The 22,340-nt window shown below is 38.4% G+C and overlaps 2 protein-coding genes across 3 annotated transcripts in view; one reads left to right on the top strand and one right to left on the bottom strand.

Moving 5' to 3' along the window:
• LOC121372539 (tumor necrosis factor alpha-induced protein 3-like) overlaps window positions 1-22,340 on the top strand; it is a 45,099-nt gene that overhangs the window by 1,318 nt on the left and 21,441 nt on the right. The gene's annotated exons all lie outside the window — the stretch shown is intronic.
• LOC121372540 (fatty-acid amide hydrolase 2-A-like) lies at window positions 1,897-20,696 on the bottom strand. Of its 2 annotated transcripts, none has more exons than XM_041498926.1 (8): window positions 20,663-20,696; window positions 19,433-19,634; window positions 17,585-17,804; window positions 14,135-14,344; window positions 11,811-11,930; window positions 10,105-10,256; window positions 4,331-4,429; window positions 1,897-3,297 (listed from the first exon to the last, which is right to left on the bottom strand). In XM_041498926.1, the coding sequence occupies exons 2-8, from the start codon at window positions 19,613-19,615 to the stop codon at window positions 2,698-2,700; spliced, it is 1,584 nt and encodes a 527-aa protein (XP_041354860.1). In that variant the 5' UTR covers window positions 19,616-19,634; window positions 20,663-20,696; the 3' UTR covers window positions 1,897-2,697. The 2 variants fall into 2 exon arrangements, with proteins under 2 accessions (XP_041354860.1, XP_041354859.1); XM_041498925.1 differs by lacking the exon at window positions 20,663-20,696 and adding an exon at window positions 19,796-20,330.

Here is a 22,340-nt window from a genome sequence, read left to right as displayed (position 1 = left end):
ATTGATCTTTTTGCGTTTTCAACATGTCACACAGTTATCCCAATAACGTCAACAGGCATAAATCAAATATGTAGCACCTTTCACAAAACACACAATATTTAGCAAACGATTTTGTAAGGCATAATGCAATAAAAGAAATCTTCAATGGAATGTACTGTTGGTGACAAATTTAAAGTAAGATAACTCTCTATTACGTAGTTACTACCAATAAGCATTCTAGAATTATCACGATGACAAAATGTGTTCTTCACATTCTTAAGATTAACTCGTAAAATGTATAACATCTAAAATTATAAACTTCCGACAATAAAACGTGCACCATGTCTTGAAACAATCCCGATGACAAACTACAGACACAATGCATCTGGGTGAACTTGACAAGAAAACGTGCACCATGTCTTGAAACAATCCCGATGACAAACTACAGACACAATGCATCTGGGTGAACTTGACAAGAAAACGTGCACCATGTCTTGAAACAATCCCGATGACAAACTACAGACACAATGCATCTGGGTGAACTTGACAAGAAAACGTGCACCATGTCTTGAAACAATCCCGATGACAAACTACAGACACAATGCATCTGGGTGAACTTGACAAGAAAACGTGCACCATGTCTTGAAACAATCCCGATGACAAACTACAGACACAATGCATCTGGGTGAACTTGACAAGAAAACGTGCACCATGTCTTGAAACAATCCCGATGACAAACTACAGACACAATGCATCTGGGTGAACGTGACAATAATGCACCAAACAAAAGGAAACAATAACAAGTAAAATGTATCTCGGTTCTATACGGTCATTTCGTAATGATAACATTCAAAGCAACTGGAAACAGTAACAAAAAAGTGTCAACATAATATATGCAAGTTCTCTGGTCCTTGAAACGACTGGATGGTTTGGCTATCACAGACGATTGTTAATGACTGGACGTTCTGTGGTCCATGAAACGACTGGATGGTTAGACTATCACAGACGACTGTCACTGACTGGACGTTCTGTGGTCCATGAAACGACTGGATGGTTAGACTATCACAGACGACTGTCACTGACTGGACGTTCTTTGGTCCATGAAACGACTGGATGGTTAGACTATCACAGACGACTGTCACTGACTGGACGTTCTGTGGTCCATGAAACGACTGGATGGTTAGACTATCACAGACGACTGTCACTGACTGGACGTTCTGTGGTCCATGAAACGACTGGATGGTTAGACTATCACAGACGACTGTCACTGACTGGACGTTCTGTGGTCCATGAAACGACTGGATGGTTAGACTATCACAGACGACTGTCACTGACTGGGTGGTTTTATTATCACAACTGGTGCAAGTGGCTTGAGGCTGGTAGGTTCACATCCCGGTACTGGCTCCCACCCAAGGAAAGTTACAACTCATTGGGTAGGTGTAAGGCCACTACACCAACTTCTCTCTCACCAACCACTAACAAGTAACCATTAACCCACTGTCCTGGACAGACAGCCCAGATAGCCGAGGTGTGTGCCCAGTTCAACGTGGTTGATCCTTAATTAAATATAAGCATGAAAATCATGATGAAATGAAATAATTTAAAAAAATGAAAGGATGATGAATTTCTTGTTACATATCTGTTCAGGGTTAAATCTGTCATTTGTCAAATTATCAAAATTTAATACCAGATATGGCTGAATTTGACTAATATACACTTGGGAATGAATTAAGCACCACTTAGTGTTGACCATGTGACTTACACTTTGCAAATAAGGTTGTGTATAATATAGTTACAAAATAAAGTTTGTTTTGTTTAACGACACCACTAGAGCACATTGATTAATTAATCATCAGCTATTGGATGTCAAATATTTGGTAATTCTGACACGTAGTCACAAGAGGAAACCTGCTACATTTTTCCTAATGCAGTGAGGAATCTTTTATATGCACTTTCCCATAGACAGGAAAGCACATACCACAGCCTTTGACCAGATGTGGTGCACTGGTTGGAAAGAGAAAAACTCCAATCAGCTGAATGGATACACCGAAGAATTTTAACTGTAGAGCTGGAATCACACTGATGTGTTACTCTTAAGTATTTTATTCATACCATCTCGATAAATACCATCAGATACAGAGTATGTAAAAACTCACCTCACGAGCAACTACTTCCAGGCGCCTTTTGTTCTGCAGTGCAATTCAGATGGTGCTTAATTAATTTCCAGGTGTATATACTAAATTCTCTAAAAAGTTAATTTGAGAAACCTGGTTACAACACATTTCAACCTGTTTAATTGCCCCTCCTTTCCTGCAAATGACAACACAAAACGGATTAATATGAGTAATTTCAATTTTAGCTGAAAGCAATCATAATGTTCTATATAAAGTTATACATTGTTAATTGTGGGCAGTCCCTCAAAATGGTCGTTTTAAACAGTTAAACCCAAACTTCTAACAACTATATGTTCTCTAATTGTAATTCTTAAATCTGACTGATTAGTTAACTAATTTATCAATTTATAATAAATTGGAGAAGGGGGGGTGGGGGGGTTGGGAGGGCATATGACCAACAGAAAAAACAACATAAAATGAAAACAGGGAGAAAAAGTTCTAGATGAAAAATAACAGGGGGGGGAGAGGTTTCCAAGGAGATTATCCAGGCTGAAATTACATGAAATCCTTAAACCCTGATGCTGTTAGTTTTTGAGTGGCTCACTCACTGATGATAAGACACAGCCCCCGGAGGAACCCACCCCCCTAAACCCTCCTCTACATGTCGGGCTACCGCAATGGTCTGCCTGTCGCCGTTCATACTGCCAACAATCTGGAATCCGACGGGAAGTCCCTCCTTGCTGAGCCCGACTGGACACTGGGTGACAGGGAGCCCTAGTGCGTTGAATATGCCTGTATATGCGAAGTTGAAGGGTGTGAGGAGGGGCTGGTTGTGGTAGGGGGCGATCACGGGGTGGGTCGGGTACAGCAGGACCCCGTTGTCCCCCAGCATCTCCTGCAGCTTCAGCTCCAGCTTCTCTAGCATGTCGAGGAACTTGGGATGGTAACTCTCTCGGAGGTAGTCCAGTTTCTCCACCAGCCCCAGCCCGATGGCTGGCAGGGTGTGGTCCGATCGACCCACCACCCACTTGAGGAGCTCTGTGGCGCAGTTAACCGACCCAGTCTCCTCCGCCATCAGGCTGGCGAACGGCGTCCCGTGGGCAGTGGCCATCTTGGACGACCACATCTCCAGGCTGTATTTCATACGGCGGATCCCCACACGCGTCACGCTCACCCCTAGAGACTCCTCCAAGTAGTCCACGGCCTGCAATACCAACAGATTTACGTTTAGTTAACAAATTAGAAAATATTTTTCAGCACAAGAAAAATTTAGCCTCCCCACCCTCTTCCGTCAGAAATATAACTATAGTCGTTCCCACAAGGAACGCCTTTTTTCAAATTAATAAATTTACTACGTTATTTATTTTATTTCTAACCTACCTGTACCTGAACACAAAAATTGTATTTTTGGTTGTTATTTCTAAAATACTTTTACTTTTCTTCTTACATGAAAACCAAACTGAAATTATTTACAAAAAACATTTTTGTAGCAGGATGGGATGGACTATAAATCTGTCTATATGAATATATAGCATTAATATTAGTGTTCAGAATGCAAGGGGAGAAAACCTGTTTTAAAATTGTTTTGAGGAATTGAATAAACTGCCATTTGTTTAAGCTTTTTAAACAAAACGTCCAGCTGTAATATATCTAATATTAATGACTTAAGCAAATATTAATGATTCATACTAATATTAATATATTAAGTTTAAACTATGTGAATAGGATTTCAACAGGAAGGAAATGTGTTATTTAACGATGCACTCGACACATTTTATTTACGGTTATATGGCGTCAAACATATGGTTAAGGACCACACAGATATTGAAAGAAGAAACACGCTGTCACCACTCCATGGGCTACTCATTTCGATTAGCAGCAAGGGATCTTTTATATGCACCATCCCACAGACAGGATAGTACATACCACGGTCTTTGTTACACCAGTTGTGGAGCACTGGCTGGAATGAGAAATAGCCCAATGGGTCCACCAATGGGGATTGATCCTAGACCGACCATGCATTGAGCAAACGCTTTACCACTGAGCTAGGTCCCGTCCAAATTTCAACAGATATGTTTAGATTTATTTTTTTTTTTTTTTTTTTTTTTTTGTATTAATCTTTTTACTGAAAACCTTCAAACACAATTTACAAAAAGATGTACAGTAATAATTGTTTTCACATTCTTTTCTTTAAATATTTTTTCCGACCAATATTTAGATTTACAAAGTACACAAACCTTCTGTTGACAAGCTTTCAGCTGAGGGTCCACGTTGCTAAGAAACAGACTTCCCGTATCGTCCTCCATTGTGAAAAACTGTAATGTCTTCACGTCAACCTGTAACACACATTAAAAAACCCACATGAGACATGTATCAGAATTTGTTTTTCATTTTATTTTTAACCTTTAAAAAAATTGTTTTAAATATCAACTTTTTCTAGTAACTACTAATCTAGAATTGATCACTTGGGCGGGTGGGGGTGGGGGTGGGGGTGGGGGTGGGGGTGGGGCACTGTAATTATTAGTTTAAGCCTAGCGGGTATTTTGCACTTTGTTGCCAATACATGCATATTTGGGGTGGGGGGGGGGGGGTGGTATTAATGTCATTTTCGTGGCTGGTGGTTATATAAAAGACACCCCCCACCTCCCCATGTGATGGAATCTGCAACAGCTTTAACACACAAATAAAGTAATGCCACGAAGAAACATGAACTAATGGATTCAACATACATTATGTACCTGCATTTCAAACTAGGCTGTAAAACAACTTAATGTATGCAACTATCAGCAAAAACAAATACATTTTCAAAAGTGTTGGAACGAGAAAACCTCAATCAGTTGTGTGGATCCACTGACAGGGCACAATATTTCATGCGAACCGCCATTCCGTTCGCATGTCTGTTATGCCAAATTAAATTTACGCAAACCGCAAATCGGTTACGTCATGACCTGTAGAAGTTCAGAAATTAAAACTTGCAAACTTCACGATTACTGGAAGTTTATTCACACAGACATACTAGTATTCCCGCAAATATTTTAGACTGATTTTGAGATACTTGATGCACAGCAAACCAGTAGACAACCTTATATTGCAACAGTTATAACTTACGACCATTCTAAACTATAGTCCGTCCTATTACCTACAAACATGTTTTTTGTAAAGTAAATAATTTCAGTTTGGTTTGACGTAAGAAGAAAAGTAAAAGTGTTTTGGAAATAACAAAAAATACTATTTTTGTGTGCAATTAATAAATCAATCGGCTCAAAAATAAATAACATGTAGTATATTTTATAGTATGAAAAAAGTCGCTCCCTGTGGGACGGAATATAAATCCTCAGTATAGTCGAGCCAAAAGATTTTTTAAATGTGCACGGACCGCTGGGGGAGACTAAATTATCTGCTGCTATTTTATCTCTGAAGGAATATATGCAGACAAAATATTGGATTGCCTATCATTTTACAAATGTTGAAAACGTTTTCAACGTAAACAGGAATCCAAAAGTGGCACAAAAGTTGGAAAATATAACATTGCATAATGAGCTTTAAAAAAAAAAACATTTGGAATGTCACTGTAGTATAGCAGTACCATGAATAAAGTGAAAGTAGCATGGCCACTGCAAAATGAAAATAGGAATCCCTCCCAATGTATCTATTTTGTTTCAGTCCCGGGGCTGATATTTAGTCCGTTTACAATATTGTTAACTTTTGCAAGCATTAAAGAAACCATTTTATATAATGTTTTCTTTGGTATTTCGTTTTATCTGTATGTCTGAGTTAAAAATTATGTATTTGAAACGTAATTTCTACAGAACTTTGAGGTAACCAATCAGGTAACCAACTGGTTACGCAAATATAATTCACGTAACCGAACAATTGGTTACCTAGGTAAAAACCATGTGAACCAACCTCCGGTTACCTCAAGCGAATACTCAAATGACTGAGTTAAATCACGCCCCATTGATGACTATGAATGCATATGTGTCATTGTAGTACATTTGCTATGATGTCGATAAACGTAGTGCTGTGATCTTGCATAATTTACATCTGATTTGCAAAGTTATCAAATTCTTAAAGCATATGATCTGAAAAATATCACATACTTTAATTACACTGGATATGCTAGCTATTGTATAATAAATATACAGAACTTCACATATGTTGTTTTTGCTTTCTATTTATTGTACTTGTTTATTTTGCAAAATAAGTGCAATAAATAGGAAGTGAAAACAATGTATATGAAGTTCTGTATTTATTAAATACTTTCTTTTTTGTTTTACAAAAACGGTTCTTAATTTAACGTCATAACAACATTTTGTTAAATCTATGATCAAAACTCCTTTTATGGATTTTCTTAACCTTAAGAATCATACTCTGCGGCAGCCTTATGTAATGTTTCAAATATGATGTGACATAATTTGTAAATCATACATGACGTCAGTAAATAAAAGGCGCTAACTGCAGTAAAAATAAAAAGGGAATTCCCCATTTAAAAGTCAAGTCAGGTCAAGATCGAACATATTTGTGAAATAAAATAAATTTATTAAATACTGTCTTTTTACTCTTTAAATTCAACCTTTTTTTTTTTTTTTTTTTTTAAAGTTTAAAATATTTTATGATTAAAAAAAAACATTAGTTACCATAGTTATAATATTAAAAAAAAAAAAAAAAAAATTATCCAAAAATTTTAAGATTTTAAACATTTAAAAAAGAAATACAAAATTTAATTTATACACTTAAATGCGTGGTACTTATTAAAATCATTATAATGTTTTAATCATAAGTAAAACCTCATTGTCTTTATCACTAGAGTAAGACTGAATATTATAACCAACATTTTACTGCACAAACATACAAAATTAACTGACACAAGTATATATATATATTTTATATCGTGTGTATCGCTGTCAACTCGGAGTCTGGCAGTTCAGATTCGTCATAGGTTACTCTTAGTTTTTTTTTTTTTATAAAGAATGTCAATAACGCACGCATTGTAGCCATTACGATGACAACAAAACATTATAATTACTGTCATTTTTAAACCACATTTTTGTTACATTCTCAGAAGCCGTGCCGAATGAGAAAAAAAGGCAGAGTTACTTCCCTTCTGTTATTTTGACAAAAGAGGACGATTTTTTTTATATTTGGAGAATCCGGGAGGGTTTGATTTAATTATTGAATGGTGAGTCCGATAATTACCAAATGTTGCAGGATTGTTCACAATTCACTCTAGTCCATTGTGAGTAAGTGATAGGACACACCACCAAGGTCAAGGTCATCTGGAGTCAATATCGGGTGTGGCCTCCGCGTGTGTTGACAACTGCCTGGCACCGCCTGCCCATTGAAGCAACCAGAGTACGGATGACGTCCCGGGGGATGGTGGCCCACTCGGCCTGCAAGGCTGCTGCCAGCTCGGGCAGGGTCTGGGGCTGTGGTTGTCGCTGTCGGAGGCGTCGGTCCAACTCGTCCCATAGATGCTCAATTGGGTTCAAATCCGGTGATATCGATGGCCAAGGAAGGACATTAATGTTGTTGTTCTGTAGGAAAGCCGTTGTGAGACGTGCTGTGTGAGGCCTGGCGTTGTCATGTTGGAACACTGCGTTGGCGTTGGCCATAACTGGAACGATGTGTGGCCGGAGGATCTGGTCAATGTAGCCCTGTGCATTCAGGTTGCCCTGCACGTGGACCAGGTCAGTTCTGCCAGTGTGTGAGATGGCTGCCCACACCATGACACTACACCCGCCGAATCTGTCCACTTCCTGCACGCAGTTTGCCGCATAACGTTCACCACGACGCCTATACACGCGACATCTTCCATCATGACGTCGGAGCAGAAATCGGGACTCGTCACTGAACCACACCTGTCTCCATCGCAGTTGAGGCCATTGTCGATGAATCTGGCACCACTGCAGTCGGAGTCGACGGTGTTGTGGTGTTAAGATGACACCTCGAACTGGACGTCTGGCACGAATTCCTACCTCACGTAGGCAGTTCCGTACGGTCTGGTCGGATATCCTGCGCAAACCTGGTATTGCTGCGGCTGTGGAGGTGGCAGTAGTCAATCGTTCCCGAAGGTGGCGTACCGGATGTAGCGGTCCTGCCCGGGGGTAGTGACCCGTGGTCGACCGGATCTAGGGAGGTCACGTGTTGATCCATGTTGCTGGTAACGGTCCCACAGTCTGGAGATGGTGCTTGGGGACACATGGAATGCCCTGGCAACGGCCGTTCTGGATTCGCCTGCGTCTAGTCGGCCGATGGCATTGTTTCTCTGCGGTTCAGTGAGACGTGGCATGTCCTGGATTGTCAACTGTCGGCCAGATACAGAGGCCAGGCAAGCGAACACCCTGCACTTTTATACTGTCGGTGTTCATGTTGCACGTGCAGACAACGCACGTGCAGTGGTGACATGGTTTGCACGTGGCTGCGTTTTTGCGAATATTCACATTTTGGAACTTTATTGTACAGTAGCTGCGTTTTATCAAATGTAACCGTGGGAATGTGTTTGGAACATGCAATGACCTTATATTCACAAAGCATGAACCGGTAGGAAACATAAAATCGGAGTTATAACCCATTTGTACCCTTTTGCGTTTCTTTTTTTGAAGAGTATATATATATATATATATATATATATATATATATATATATATATATATATATATATATACAGTGGACTCTGTCTAAACCTGATTCTGTGTAATCCAGATCTCTGCGTAAACCAGTCCATTTCTAAAGCCCCGTCCAGCTACCATTTATCTCTTAATTATAAATCTCTGCCTAATCCGTATTCTGTCTACTCCGGACTCCGGATCAAAAATCAAGAACGAAAGAACCGTTCATGCATTAATTAACTCTGTCTACACCGGATTGGGATTGGGAATTGCCAAGTAATCAGGACACGGTCGCAAGATCAAATACAAAATGTAATCGCATTTGTGTGAAGTTCACTGTTATTGCGGTGGGCCGTTAGATCAATCAGATTAATATTAGTGTGTGTGTGTGTTGATACCTAACTGATTTCACTCTTATGAATTCGGCGAGTTTCCCAACCATCCATGGGTTCAAATGTCATTGTTGATCGCGAGTTGTCGATCATTCAAGAACCATAACTCTGGATGAACTCAGTCTAAACCGGTCCTCTATGTAAACCGGACTATTTCGTCGGTACGAAGTGAGTCCGGTTTAGACAGAGTCCATTGTATATATATAAAACAGGTTTGACTGTATATATATATATATATATATATATATATATATATATATATATATATATATGTATGTATATATATATATATATGTATATATATATATATATATATATATATATATATATATATATATATATATATATATATATATATATATTATATATATATGTATATATATATATCTGTATGTATATATATATATATATAGAATACTGGTGGTTATCGTTAAAGGTTTGAAAGGTGCTCAATACTTTAAAAGAGAGTAGAGCATGTAATAAATATATATATTGCACTTTGGTCCTATGCTATTACTCAGAGTTTCACGCCCTCCGATGATCTTCAGATAGCTGACACTGGTGAATAGATTGCAGGGTTTTTATGTACTGTGGTTGCGTGGTTTAAACTTGCTGGTGTGACGGCAAACAATCGAACACATACAAACGAAACTCCGGCCAATGCAATCTGTGCATTGAGGAAAAGCTCGCCATCCTACAAACAAAAGACAAAAATAATCTCAACAAAAGGACTGAGCTCATCTCAAAATGCCGTCACACCAGCAAGCTTAAACCACGCAACCGCAGTACATAAAAACCCTGCAATCTATTCACCAGTGTCAGCAATCTGAAGATCGTCGAAAGGCGTGAAACTCTGAGTAATAGCGTAGGACCAAAGTGCAATATATATATATATATATATATATATATATATATATATATATATATATATATATATATATATATATATGTATGTATATATATATATATATGTATGTATATATATATATAAAAGCAAAAAGGTGTATTTACCAGTTCATCTAACTTGAGCTCTGGAGGGTTGCCCGACATCAGTTTGAGCATAGGTAAGAGATCCTCGGAATACCGACACATCGGTCCTGTGGACAGCAATACCTGCTGACCCGCTGTGGCTGGTGGGTGTTGGCCTTCGTTGCTCACCGACCCTGGGAACCAAGCTTAGATTTATAGGCTGTCATTGTAATAGACCAGGGCCCATTTTACAGAGCAATCTTAGCGCTAAGATGACCTAAAGTGCATAGCTACCTTATGCAACTAACGTGATCTTAGCACTAAGAATGCTTTGTAAAACGGGGCCCAGGGCCGATGCTTAATGTTTTATGACACCCCAGCATGGGTGTTAAACCAATCTTTAGCAATTCCAATTTGTCTGACATTGCTATGGCATTAAAGGCTAACACTCTATTAGTTTTGAGTCTCGACTCTAAAAGTTTTATAAGAACCAGGCCAGGGCTCAAATTTACCAGCGGCCATGCGGTAAATTTGCACATACTGACTTAGTCATATTCCCCAATGCCCTGAAAATTAACCAGTTTCATAGCCAAACAGCTGTGCTTTATTTTGCATGTTATTAATTGACTATCATACTCAAATGCGATCTGTCTAAGCCATATGGCCTTGCCCTTTGATTTCAGAAAATATCACCCACTATTTTGTATATGTGGGATACTAATATTTCAAATACAGGACCAACATTTGTGGCCACATTTAGCTGCACTGGTTAAGAGACATTTTGGTTTTGGTTATTCACCTCACAACATATTAAAAATTGAAAGAGATTATAAAACAAAAACAGACTCTTGTTAACAGTAAAAAAACTAGGTTTTTGACCAGACAAAACCTGATATGTTTGTGGTCACAATTATGAATAATATTTCCTGAAAGTAGTAGACATTTGAAACATTAAACTTGAACATTAAGTAAGTATCAATAATTAATCTTTCTTTATAAATAACCATCTTTAAGCATAGGAGAGATGAGTGTTTTATAAAATGGAATATTAAGTAAGTATTAATAATTAATATTAATAAATAGAGGTTATTACCATAGTGTTTTTCGGTATCGTCAATATCATATATTAGGAATAAAAATTACATTATTTTTATTCCTAATATATGATATTGACGATACCGAAATACACGAGGGTAATAATCTCTTTATCATATAAGCTCAAGCTTAATACGTGTTTTTGTAAACTGTACACACAACTTTAATTCCAGTCCGCCATTACTAGATATTCAAATGATGTAAGAATATGTGGCGCGGTGTATTTTTGAATGGAAATGACGTCAAACTCGAATGACGTCATTTTGGATGTCCTTACATCAAAATAAAGTTATGCCTAACATTTTTTGTTTTCTGAACGCTGGACAGTTTTCAGTGTCAAACTGCCATTGAAATGTTTTTATTTGATGGAGTGTCACCCAAGTACGTTAGCTTAAATGTCAATAAACCTAGTGCCAAGACCTCGACTAATTTACATCTAATTTGCAAAGTTATCAAATTCTTAAAGTATGTGATCTGAAAAATATCACATACTTTGATTGCACTGAAAATGTAAGATATTATATGATAAATAATAATATTTTTCACTGTATGAGGGATGAGTTTCTAATTAGATGGAATACTGACTAAGCATTAATAATTCATGTTTAAAAAATCAAAAATCATTTAACTTTATGAGAGATAAGAACTCCAACCTCTGGATGAGCGATGTCCATATATCCCGTTAAAAAAACATGGCATCCGTATACTTCCTCCAATATCCGACCCAATTCCAATAACAGCAGCACCGCTAGAAATGTTACACCCTTCACCACCTGAATAAAACAAACATTACAATCAGTTAAATATTTTAGGAAATAAAATTAAATTTAACCTCGTACAAGTATTAGAATAGAATGACCAGAAACACGTTTATTATATAACCACTAATATTTTATGCATTTGATATGTAATTACAATCGTTAAAAAGTCTCTGTTAAGTCCATAACATCTTAAAAACTGCAGCAAACTATAACTTGTCATCAACATTGACGATGACCACGACGTTATATCCGTCTGGACTCGGAACAAAAACAAAATATGCACTTTTACAGTATGTACGAATTGTATCTCCACGAGTATGATTGCCTTTGGTGGACCTGTTAATTTCTTGTTGTCCCAACCAGTACCCGACAATTGGCATGTTAAAGTTGTGGTATGTGCTGTCCTGAGTGAATGGAGAGCACACATATAAATACTTTGCTTCTACTCAGAAGTAGATGGGTTGGCAGTGTATTTCTTATGTCACTCTCTTGACAATCTGTACCGACCTCAGTGGTGTTGTGGTTAAGTCAACAGACATAAGGCTGGTAGGTACTGGGTTCGCAGCCCAGTACCGGCTCCCACTCGGAGTAAGTTTTAACGACTCATTGGGTAGGTGTAAGACCACCACACCCTCTTCTCTCTCACTAACCAATAACTCACTGTCCTGGACAGACAGCCCAGCAGGGTGTGCACTTTATGGTCCCTCGATCGCCCATGGCGAGTGAAAATAGCGTCGGGCAAATCAAAACCATATCACATGTCGCCCGCCTTATGACCGAAAATGTTCGCATATTATATTATGTATCAAAATGCAAATAACTAATGTCTGTAAGAGTTCAAAAAGTTATTTTTTGTTTATTGTTTTCAACTGGTTTCCTGTTAGTATCTGCACAACCAAACCCATATAGGACATAATAGTGACCACTTCCCCAGTCTATCAAACAGTCTAAAGCCATTCGGAATGCCTCGGCCGGTTTTGGTTACGTACTTGGGAAAACCTCGGCCACATAAATGTATTCGTAGATTCAACCGGAACGCCTCGGCCATGTCTGTCTTTACTTTCCACTTAGTTACAATCGGAACAACTCATTACATTCTGCTACGCTATGTTTTGCAGAAAGATTTTGTTAAGGAGCCTGAAGTTTTCCAAAGTTAATTGTGTTGGAAAGTTTTCGTTTCTTACGGAATATACCAAGTCTCCTATACCAAACACCCTATCATCACTGCAAACGATGTCAACAACAGCTATCATTGCCTGTGCACATGCGAGTGTTGTTAATGATTATGCCGTATGTGTTGCGTCTTTAATTCTCTAGTGGATGTGATTATTGTTTGTATATTTTGCTGTCAGCTTAGTATTTTTTTAATTCCTCACCATACGGCCATAAAAGCACCTTATTCATTCCAAGACCGAGCCTTGGTAAAACAGTCCAGATGTTTGATTGTGTGGGTTCCGTGACAACATAATAATTATAATTTAATTACAACACTGTGTAATAAAACTAAAACAAGTTCTGTTTCCTTCTTTTGTGTTGTTATTATTGTTTATATGATATGATAACATTTTTTTTAAGGTGCAATTCAAGTAAGGGTTTTTTTTAACGAAATTTGGTCGCAGGTCATTCAAGAGTTGTACGGGCGAGTCAAAGTGTTGCTGTGAGTGGTCCGATTGGTGAGTAAAAAAAAATCCCAAGTGTATACCAAGGCCCAGATAGCTGAGGTATGTGCCCAGGAAATCATGCTTGATACTTAATTGGATATAAGCACAAAATAAGTTGACATGAAAATGACAAACTGTTGAAATAAGCATATTATTCTAGATATCAATAGTAATCTTGTAAAATGTACTGAAATGCTGTTAAACAAATACCCCATTTGTTTCTTTTATTCTTTATTTACTTATTTTTGTGCATATATCCAATTACGGTTCAAGCATACTGTTCTGGGCACAAACCTCATCTAGCTGGGCTGCCTTTCCAGGACAGCAGGTTTGGGGTTAGCCATAGACAAGTCAGTGTAGTGGTCTTACATCTATTCATTAAGTCGGTAGGCTACTACCAGGATGTGAACCCAGTACCTACCAGCCTTAAGACCAATGGCTTAACCAAAGGACCATCGAGGCCGGCAAAGGAACCAGTGTAAGTCTGGTCTTTAACTAGTGTACTAGTAATGAGATATGGCTGATAATACTGTTATTCAAGCCTTGCACGCAAACCTGAGCTTCCCCCGACAATTCTGCTCAAGTTGTACGGGTTTCTCGTCCGTCCATAGACATTGTTTGCTGACTCGAGCCACATGCACAGTTCACTGGTGTTGGTCATCACAAATGGAATGGCGCCAGCAGCACGCAGTTTGGCAACAGCAACTGCGTCAAAGTTAGCGATGAAATTCCTCCGAGCCACCAGTCCAGAAGAATTGGGCATACCTGGAAACAGAAATAATAACACTGTGTGAATTCCCCCATTAGACAATATCAACAAAGACAAAGTATTAAAAATGTTAATGAAAAGGTGAAGATCAAGGTGCTGTAAATAACGAGGATAATGTTTAATGGTACTCAACACAGACCTGTATCAAAATGTGCCCAGTGCCTGTTAACCCATATTCAGGTTAGGTCTGGTAACACATAGGTTATGACATATACAGTTGAATCCCATTGGCTGGAACCCCATACGTGCTTGAGAAAGTGTTTGACCCAACGGGTAGTTTGACCGAACCATTCTGTCAACATTGTGTAAGTGTAACTCGGGACTTTGTTTTTGGTTCAATCATTATGGTGTATTCGACCCTTCCGAGTTCGACCCAACAAGATTCTACTGTATATACATGTGTATATTTATATGAAGTTTACAATTTCCTTTATCATTCTTTCATAAACATGCATATTTTTTGTTATTGATTCATATCACTGATCTCATTGTAAAGTTAAATAATTCTTTGTGTAATTTATATTTAAATTTGGCATACAATTGATCAAGATTTAGGTGGTGGTGTTTTTGTTCAACATTTTTTGTGAAGAATGAGGTACCGTTCTCAACTTTCTTGACATATGCTAACTTCCTGGTAAACTGAATGACTCTTCTCGACTTAATTTACTGCAGGCATTGAAGTAAGCAGTGTGTGATACCCTATGTACAGGTGACCACATATTACAGGCAGGCATGTAACCTACAGGTCAGAACACGTTTATCACGTTCACAGTAGCCTCCGCTATTTTACCCTGGTTATACTTGGTTATTCAATAATAGCATTGTTCTTACTGTATTGATAGCTGTAGGCATATAGTTGACGAACATTATGTGTTGTTTTTGTTTGATAAGATTTTGTGGAGAATGAAGGAAATATTTTATGTAACGACGCACTCAACACATTTTATTTACGGTTATATGGTGTCAGACATATGGTTAAGGACCACACAGATATTGAGAGAGGAAACCCGCTGTCGCCACTTCATGGGCTACTCTTTCCGAATAGCAGCAAGGGATCTTTTATATGCACCATCCCATAGACAGGATAGCACATACCACGGCCTTCATGTACCAGTCGTGGTGCACTGGCCGGAGCGAGAAATAGCACAATGGGCCCACTAATGGGGATCAATCCCAAACCGACCACACATCAAGCAAGCGCTGTACCACTGGGCTACGCCGCGCCCCTTATGGAGAACGAAGTCCATTCTTGACTTTCATGACATGTGGTAACCTCGTGGTAATCTGAACAATGATTCTTGACTTATTTTGATTGCTATCAACACATTAAACTTCAGATATTTGGTGTCAGATATTATGGTTATTTCGACACTAAAAGACAGTGAAAACTTGGTGCTGCAATTATACCTACCAAAACAAACAGCAAAGGATCTTTATACATAATTTCTCATAGTCAGGACATCACATATCTAATTTTCAATAGGGGAGCATTCCCAGGACCCCCCATCCCACAAATCAAAACAAACTCTGGTGCATGTCACCCTTGGTCTCAATCAGGACCCTCAATATTCACGTACTTCTTCAGTTCCTCATTTATCAAAATTTAGGTGGTGATGCTTCTGTTGAATACGATTTTAAAGGGAACAAAGTATTGTTCTTGACTTAATTGGCATGCAGTATCCCTTGGTAACCTGAACGACCATTTTTGACTTCAGATAACCCATTAAATTCAGATAACCCATTTCCTTTTTGTGTAACCCGTTATGTCTACAGATGTAAATGATACCATAAGTTTTGTGCGAACAACAAATAGGCAACGCGCAGACAAAACAATCATTGTAGCAACTTGCAAAGGCTTGACAGCCCTCTGCCAAGTACAGCCCTGAAAGCGGATATAAATGTATGTATGTAAGACTTAATTAATATGAAAATACAGGTTAGGTCTGGTAACCCATAGGTTACGACATATACAGTTGCCTGAACCCTGTCGGTATTAATATGAAAATAAATCTGGGCATGTGCAGGGCTAAATATTTTGCTTTTTTCATGAGAATCCATGTGGATTCCCATGGAAGCAGTCCACAGGAATCCTCTGATTCTAAGAACTTTATCAACAGTGTTAGTATATAGAATTATGTGTCATATGCTACTAACTGTATATGGATTAGTGTATATAAAATCCTCACTATTTACTGGAAAGAATAACCAATTTGTCAGTAACAGTGTATCCAAGTTTAAAGCAAAAAAACAAGCAACAAACAAACAAAAATGTTTTTGTTTTTTCACTAACAGTTTTTTTAGTTGTTGGTTCCATTTTTCTTTACAGTCAGCGTTTTTTAGGTGTCTTACCAGCCCCAAGTTCAGCCAGCAAATGTTTGACTAACATTCGCGAACTAATTGATTGGTTCCCAAGGTGGCCATTTGGTTTACTGTGAAGCACATAAACCAGTCTAGCAGACATTTTTCCGCTCGGTCTGGTTGAACGCAGTCCAGGTTACTTTTTGAAGATTGCTTATTCATAAACAGCACATGGGATACTTTTGCTGATGTATTTTGTGCATTGGTTCAATGTTTGTATGGATATTACTGAAATACATTTCCGCTACCAACAAAAAGATTTATTGATTAAAAAGAGCAGGTAATTCAAGGTTAGGAACATAGTATCAGCAAACTAACATAGAATTTTCTTATGTATTACTAAAAGTGGCACACTTCTGTATATTGTTATTATGTAAGAACTGAACAAACATGTTCCTTTCGGTTCTCTTCATTGCAATTTGGTTCATAGAAATGGACCAGCCACCGCTTGGCTCCAGGCCAGACTATTCTCGATAAACCTCTATGTTTCGAACATGCACAGATTCGAATGTATACTACGCTTTTGAGGCCAGTTTAAATTGAAGCTTGATAACCAGACTATTGTTTGGTTTTTTTTTAATTCTGTAACATTTTACTCACTTTAATAAATTTGTGGAAGTATTTCACACGAATCCAAATAGATTCAGATGTTTTATGCTTGTACAAATTCTGGCGCATTTGAATCAGTTTTGGAGATTCGCACAAATTTGTAGCCCTGGTGTGTGCAGGAAATGATGGGGGGGGGGGGTGGGGCTGGGTCATGTTCTCCTGGAAAATACAATGAAAAAAACTAAAATCACTTGGAACAGGGTAGGTTTCAACCCCCCAACCCCCCTGCACATGTACCTGAAATCAAAATGAACTAAGAGTAAAAATACCTTTAACTGCAAATGCTTCTTTCACCGACAACGGGACACCAAGTAGTGGAGCATTCTTCTCACTGAATTTGTCGGAAACATTACCCTCATCCAACATGGTGTCCACTTTAACGGCCTCCTCTATAGCTTCGTTAAACCGGTCTGCAACCACAGCATTGGTCAGTGGGTTGACCTCATTGACCCGTGCGATAAACAAACCCATTACATCCACGGCCTTCAGCTTTATCAGGGGAGACAAATCAGAGAAGAAATGTAGAAACATTATTTTCTAAAATCAGTAAACTTACTCATGAATCCAGATTTGTTTCAGTGTTTAAAACTTTTAATAAGTATTTCAGGATAATTCTAATGACAAAATACCATAACTACATGTATTACTAATAAGTTATTATATATACTAACAACTGTATATATCATCTGTTCATTTCATCTTAGATTTTAAAAAATTGGAATATACACATCTAGGTAGACCTACAGAATCATGGCTTAGGTTTTTTCTGTTTTAAATCAATCCACATAAAAAACCAACATATTTTAATACCAATGATGCACCATTCTTCTGTCGTCTTTTGATATAGTCTTTTGCCTTTAATGTTCAGAATGTGATCTCAACAATTTATACATTATTATATTAGATTATATATTATTAAAATGGTATCAGACTGACGTCACATCAAAGCAGAATCTGGTGACTGTATGTTGGGTACAAATCATACCTTCATTAAAATTGCAGTTGCACTTGTATTTTGCATTAGTAATCAATGCTATAAGATGGGAAGGTGAAAATGCACCTCAAAATAACAGCTCTCCTAATTTGCTTTACATTTCAACAATGATGCTGTCAGAGCGAAATAAAATTAATTAAAGTGACAGACCCTAGTTTTTAAACAAGAAGAAGAAGGAAATGTTTTATTTAATGGCGCACTCAACACATTTTAATTACAGTTACATGGCGTCACACATATGGTTAAGGACCACACAGATATGGAGAGGAAACCCAGTGTCGTGACTTCATGGGCTACTCTTTTTGATTAGCAGCAAGGGTTCTTTTATATGCGCCATCCCACAGACAGGGTAGTACATACCATGGCCTTTGATATACCAGTCGTGGTGCACTGGTTGGAATGAGAAATAGTCTGATGGGCCCACCGAGGGATAGATCCTAGACCGACTGCATGGTTTTTAAACACTACAACATATTTTATACTACTAAAGCCGTTTTTTATAATTTAAGTTAGAAGTAATTACATTTTATTATTTAGAATATTCATTTTTTCCCACACCGTAAGTGGTTCTGGTCCTTCAGGTTTCTGTAATACCCCAAAATGCAGTTTTATCATTCTAAAAATGCACGTTTGTTTCACAGACTAAAACTAGGGTCTGCACCTTTAATGTGAACATTTGTTTGTTTGTTGATGCATGATATTATTTTAAATACACATGTAGGCATACAACACGACTGACAATTGAAAATCTGAGTTATCTCTTTATGCATGATATTATTTTAAATACACATGTAGGCATACAACACGACTGACAATTGAAAATCTGAGTTATCTCTTTATGCATAACCTATATGCTTTTTGTGAAACGTGATCTCCATGTAAATGAAGGATGGAAGTAAATGTTTTATTAAATGAGGCACTCAACACATTTTATTTATGGTTATATGGCGGTGGTTAAGGACCACACAGATATTGAGAGAGGAAACCCGCTGTTGCCAATTCATGGGATACTCTTTTCGATTAGCAGCAAGGGATCTTTTATATGCACCATCTGTCTCAAATGTCTCAAAGACAATGGGCTAAATAAACTATCAGTGTCACATATTAAGCTACACATATATACCTCTCGTGATCGGATTTTCTTGGCCAGTGCCATGGCACTCTGACAGAGAACTGGGTCTTTGATTGGTGGCACAGACCGCTTGTCGTACTGGTATATGAAGCTGTACATGAGATTGATGATTGGGTTCATGACGCAACCGATCATAGTGAGGACACATCGCGTCACGGACTGAATGAGTCGCATTGTGAGTCCGACCTGAAAACTAAGCATACAATAAACATCACTATCACCTACACATTAAGGGCTCAAAATAGCTGCCTGCCAAAAGCAGTTACTTTTTAAACCTAGCAGATGAAGACAAAATTCACTTGCTAAAATTACCAAAAAACTTGCATGAAAACAAAATTCAGTTGTTAAAATTACCTAAATATTGCAGGTAATTTTTCTTCTGTTCAGCTGAGGCTTAGCTTATGGTTTTGTTGCCTTTTAATTTTATAATGCTCTGAAATACAACTCAGAGGTCCTGATTTTCCACACACTGTCCAAACCCTCCACTCATCTTGTGCTGTATTATTTCCAGCAGGACATATTTCTTTCTTAGCAGGACATATTTCTTTTGGGTTTGCTATTTCAAGAAAAATAACAGCAGGCCATATTTTACTTCGTATTTTGATCCTAGACTAAATCGAACGTAAGAATCTGCCTTTTTGAGACCCGACATTATGGGCCGAATTTTGGAAGACTGTTTTTATTAAATGCAGTCCCTGTGTTTAAGCACTATAAATGTGCTTTGTAAATTTGGTCCTGTATGATAATTATGGTTGATGACAGTCATTTTTCACCTTGTTTTGGCTTCATACACAATAGATATAATATAGCATAATCAAAACAACGGTATAAAAAGTGACTGTCGTCGACCTTATTATTTAAGCTTATAGTCACTACATTTTTCCATTAGTAGCAAGGGATCTTTTATATGCACTTTCCCATACCACGACCTTTGAGCAATTGTGGTGCACTCGTTGGAACCAGAAAAAAAATAAGTTGAACGATCCACAGACAGAGGTGATTCGATCCTGCGACGCAAGCACCGTAGCTCAATCGACTGAGCTAAATCCAGCCCGCCGTCAAGCGTGTGTAGTCATCAAAAACGTCTATGGTCCGTTTTCTGTTTAACATTTAGGCCTACCATGCTCGCAATAAATGACACAATTATAAAGTACGGGCCGAAACGTTTATCTTGATGAACTACAAAGTGTAAGCTCTTACAAAATTAATTCAACCGGTTACCTTTGTTAAAAAATTGTATATTTCCGGGTTTTGTAACCGGAAGCAGCCAGTGAAAATGTACCCAAATAGAAACGTACCTAACAAACAACATACCCCAACAAAATACAAAAACAAACAAAAACAAAAAACAACAATAGAAATGTCAGTCACACAAGCACTATGCATTATTTGTGACAATCTGTGTCTGTGGGTAATGAAATTGCATGCATGTATTGTAAATGCGTTACCGTAATCTATTCATGGGCCGTTACGTACATGTCTATAACGGTTCAATACCGCTGGCTATGTATCTGTGAGTACAGTACTAAGTCTTGTAAGACTGATTCCAAAACATGTTATAAGGCTTGTGAAGGCATGCATGCAGCCACGATTCTGACAATGCCAGGTCTATAGGAGAGAACTAACAGGTCAGGTCAATGTGTTTAACGTGCACATTCGGATCAAGCTGTTGTAGCGGACGCCTGTCAATTGCGCCCCTTGCGGCTAAGTCAGGAAGAGAACTTGACCATGACGTTGACCATGATATTTATATGATTCCAACTTTTTTAATGCATGCTTTAGTGATGTAGTGGTTAAACCATCAGACGTAACACTGATAGGATCTTCACGAGTACTCGAGTACTCGGGCACGGGCCGAGTTTAGCTAGACTCGAGTCATTTCATTTCAATTTATTTTCTTGCTTATATCCAATCAAGGTTCAAGCACGCTGTCCTGTGCACATACCTCAGCTATCTGTCCAGGACAGCGAGTTAAGGGTTAGTGGTTAGTGAGAGAGAAGAAGATGAAGTGGTGTTACCCCAACCCATTGGGCCGTTAAAACTCGCTCTGGGTGGGAGCCGGTACCGGGCTACGAACCCTGTACCTACCAGCCTTATGTCTGATGGCTTAACCATGACACCACTGAGGCCGGTAGACTCGAGTCCGTTCACAGGACTCAAGTACCCGTGCAAGGAAGAGCAGTTATTTAATTATATTTTTACGTCATTTTGCCATAATACTTGCCGACGGGGCTATGAGACATGTAGGGAATACTTAGCAAAAGTCGAATGTGTGGAATGCAAGACAATGGCATTATTTGGCATCCACGTTCAGCGCTTTATTCCTTAGTATCATCATCATCTAGTGTAGGTGTCGGATACTCGGGTCCAGGTCGAGTTTGATCCTCGAATACTCGAGTCCAATATTTTGGACTCGTGGAGGCCCTAAACACGGGTAGGTACTGGGTTCGCATTCTTGTACCAACTCCCACTCAATGCGAGTTTTAACGACTAAATATAGGGAGGTGTAGTCCTTTCTCACTAATTCCCTGCCCTGGACAGAGAGCCCTAAACTTGTTGCATGGAGTGTGCGCCCAGGTCTTCGTGTTTGAACCTTGCGATGAATAGTAGGCCTAAGGATTTTTCAGACTTACCCGACGAAAACCAAATATGTTTACGCCTCCACCAAACACCCCTCCAAAAAACAAAAAATTAATAATAATAATAATAACGTCGATGTGGCGTTATAGGGCAGTGACGTTATGGGGCCGCAATGCAAAATTCTAGAGGTTTGGGACGCATTATCGAGGACTATTCATTGACTGGTTCTATCCCAATCTCTTCAACCTATTAGTCGAACGCAGTTGCAAATGTATTATCCAATGAAACGTTATTTTGTGAAAAACGGGGAATTCCCGAA

The sequence above is a fragment of the Gigantopelta aegis genome, chromosome 4, assembly GCF_016097555.1.
Source record: "Gigantopelta aegis isolate Gae_Host chromosome 4, Gae_host_genome, whole genome shotgun sequence".
In the NCBI taxonomy this organism is placed as follows: Eukaryota; Metazoa; Mollusca; class Gastropoda; order Neomphalida; family Peltospiridae; genus Gigantopelta; species Gigantopelta aegis.
Note: the sequence above shows the minus strand (reverse complement) of the source record. Positions and strands in the feature narration are given on the sequence as shown.

Excerpts from the sequence above, each read along its gene's own strand:
- LOC121372540 (XM_041498926.1), bottom strand. The coding sequence starts at position 19,615 with ATGCGACTCATTCAGTCCGTGACGCGATGTGTCCTCACTATGATCGGT. Across the intron at positions 11,931-14,134 it reads AATTGTCGGGGGAAGCTCAG|GTGGTGAAGGGTGTAACATT; the intron begins GTTTGCGTGCAA and ends TGTTTTATTCAG. Across the intron at positions 10,257-11,810 it reads TGGACATCGCTCATCCAGAG|GGTCGGTGAGCAACGAAGGC; the intron begins GTTGGAGTTCTT and ends CTTGGTTCCCAG.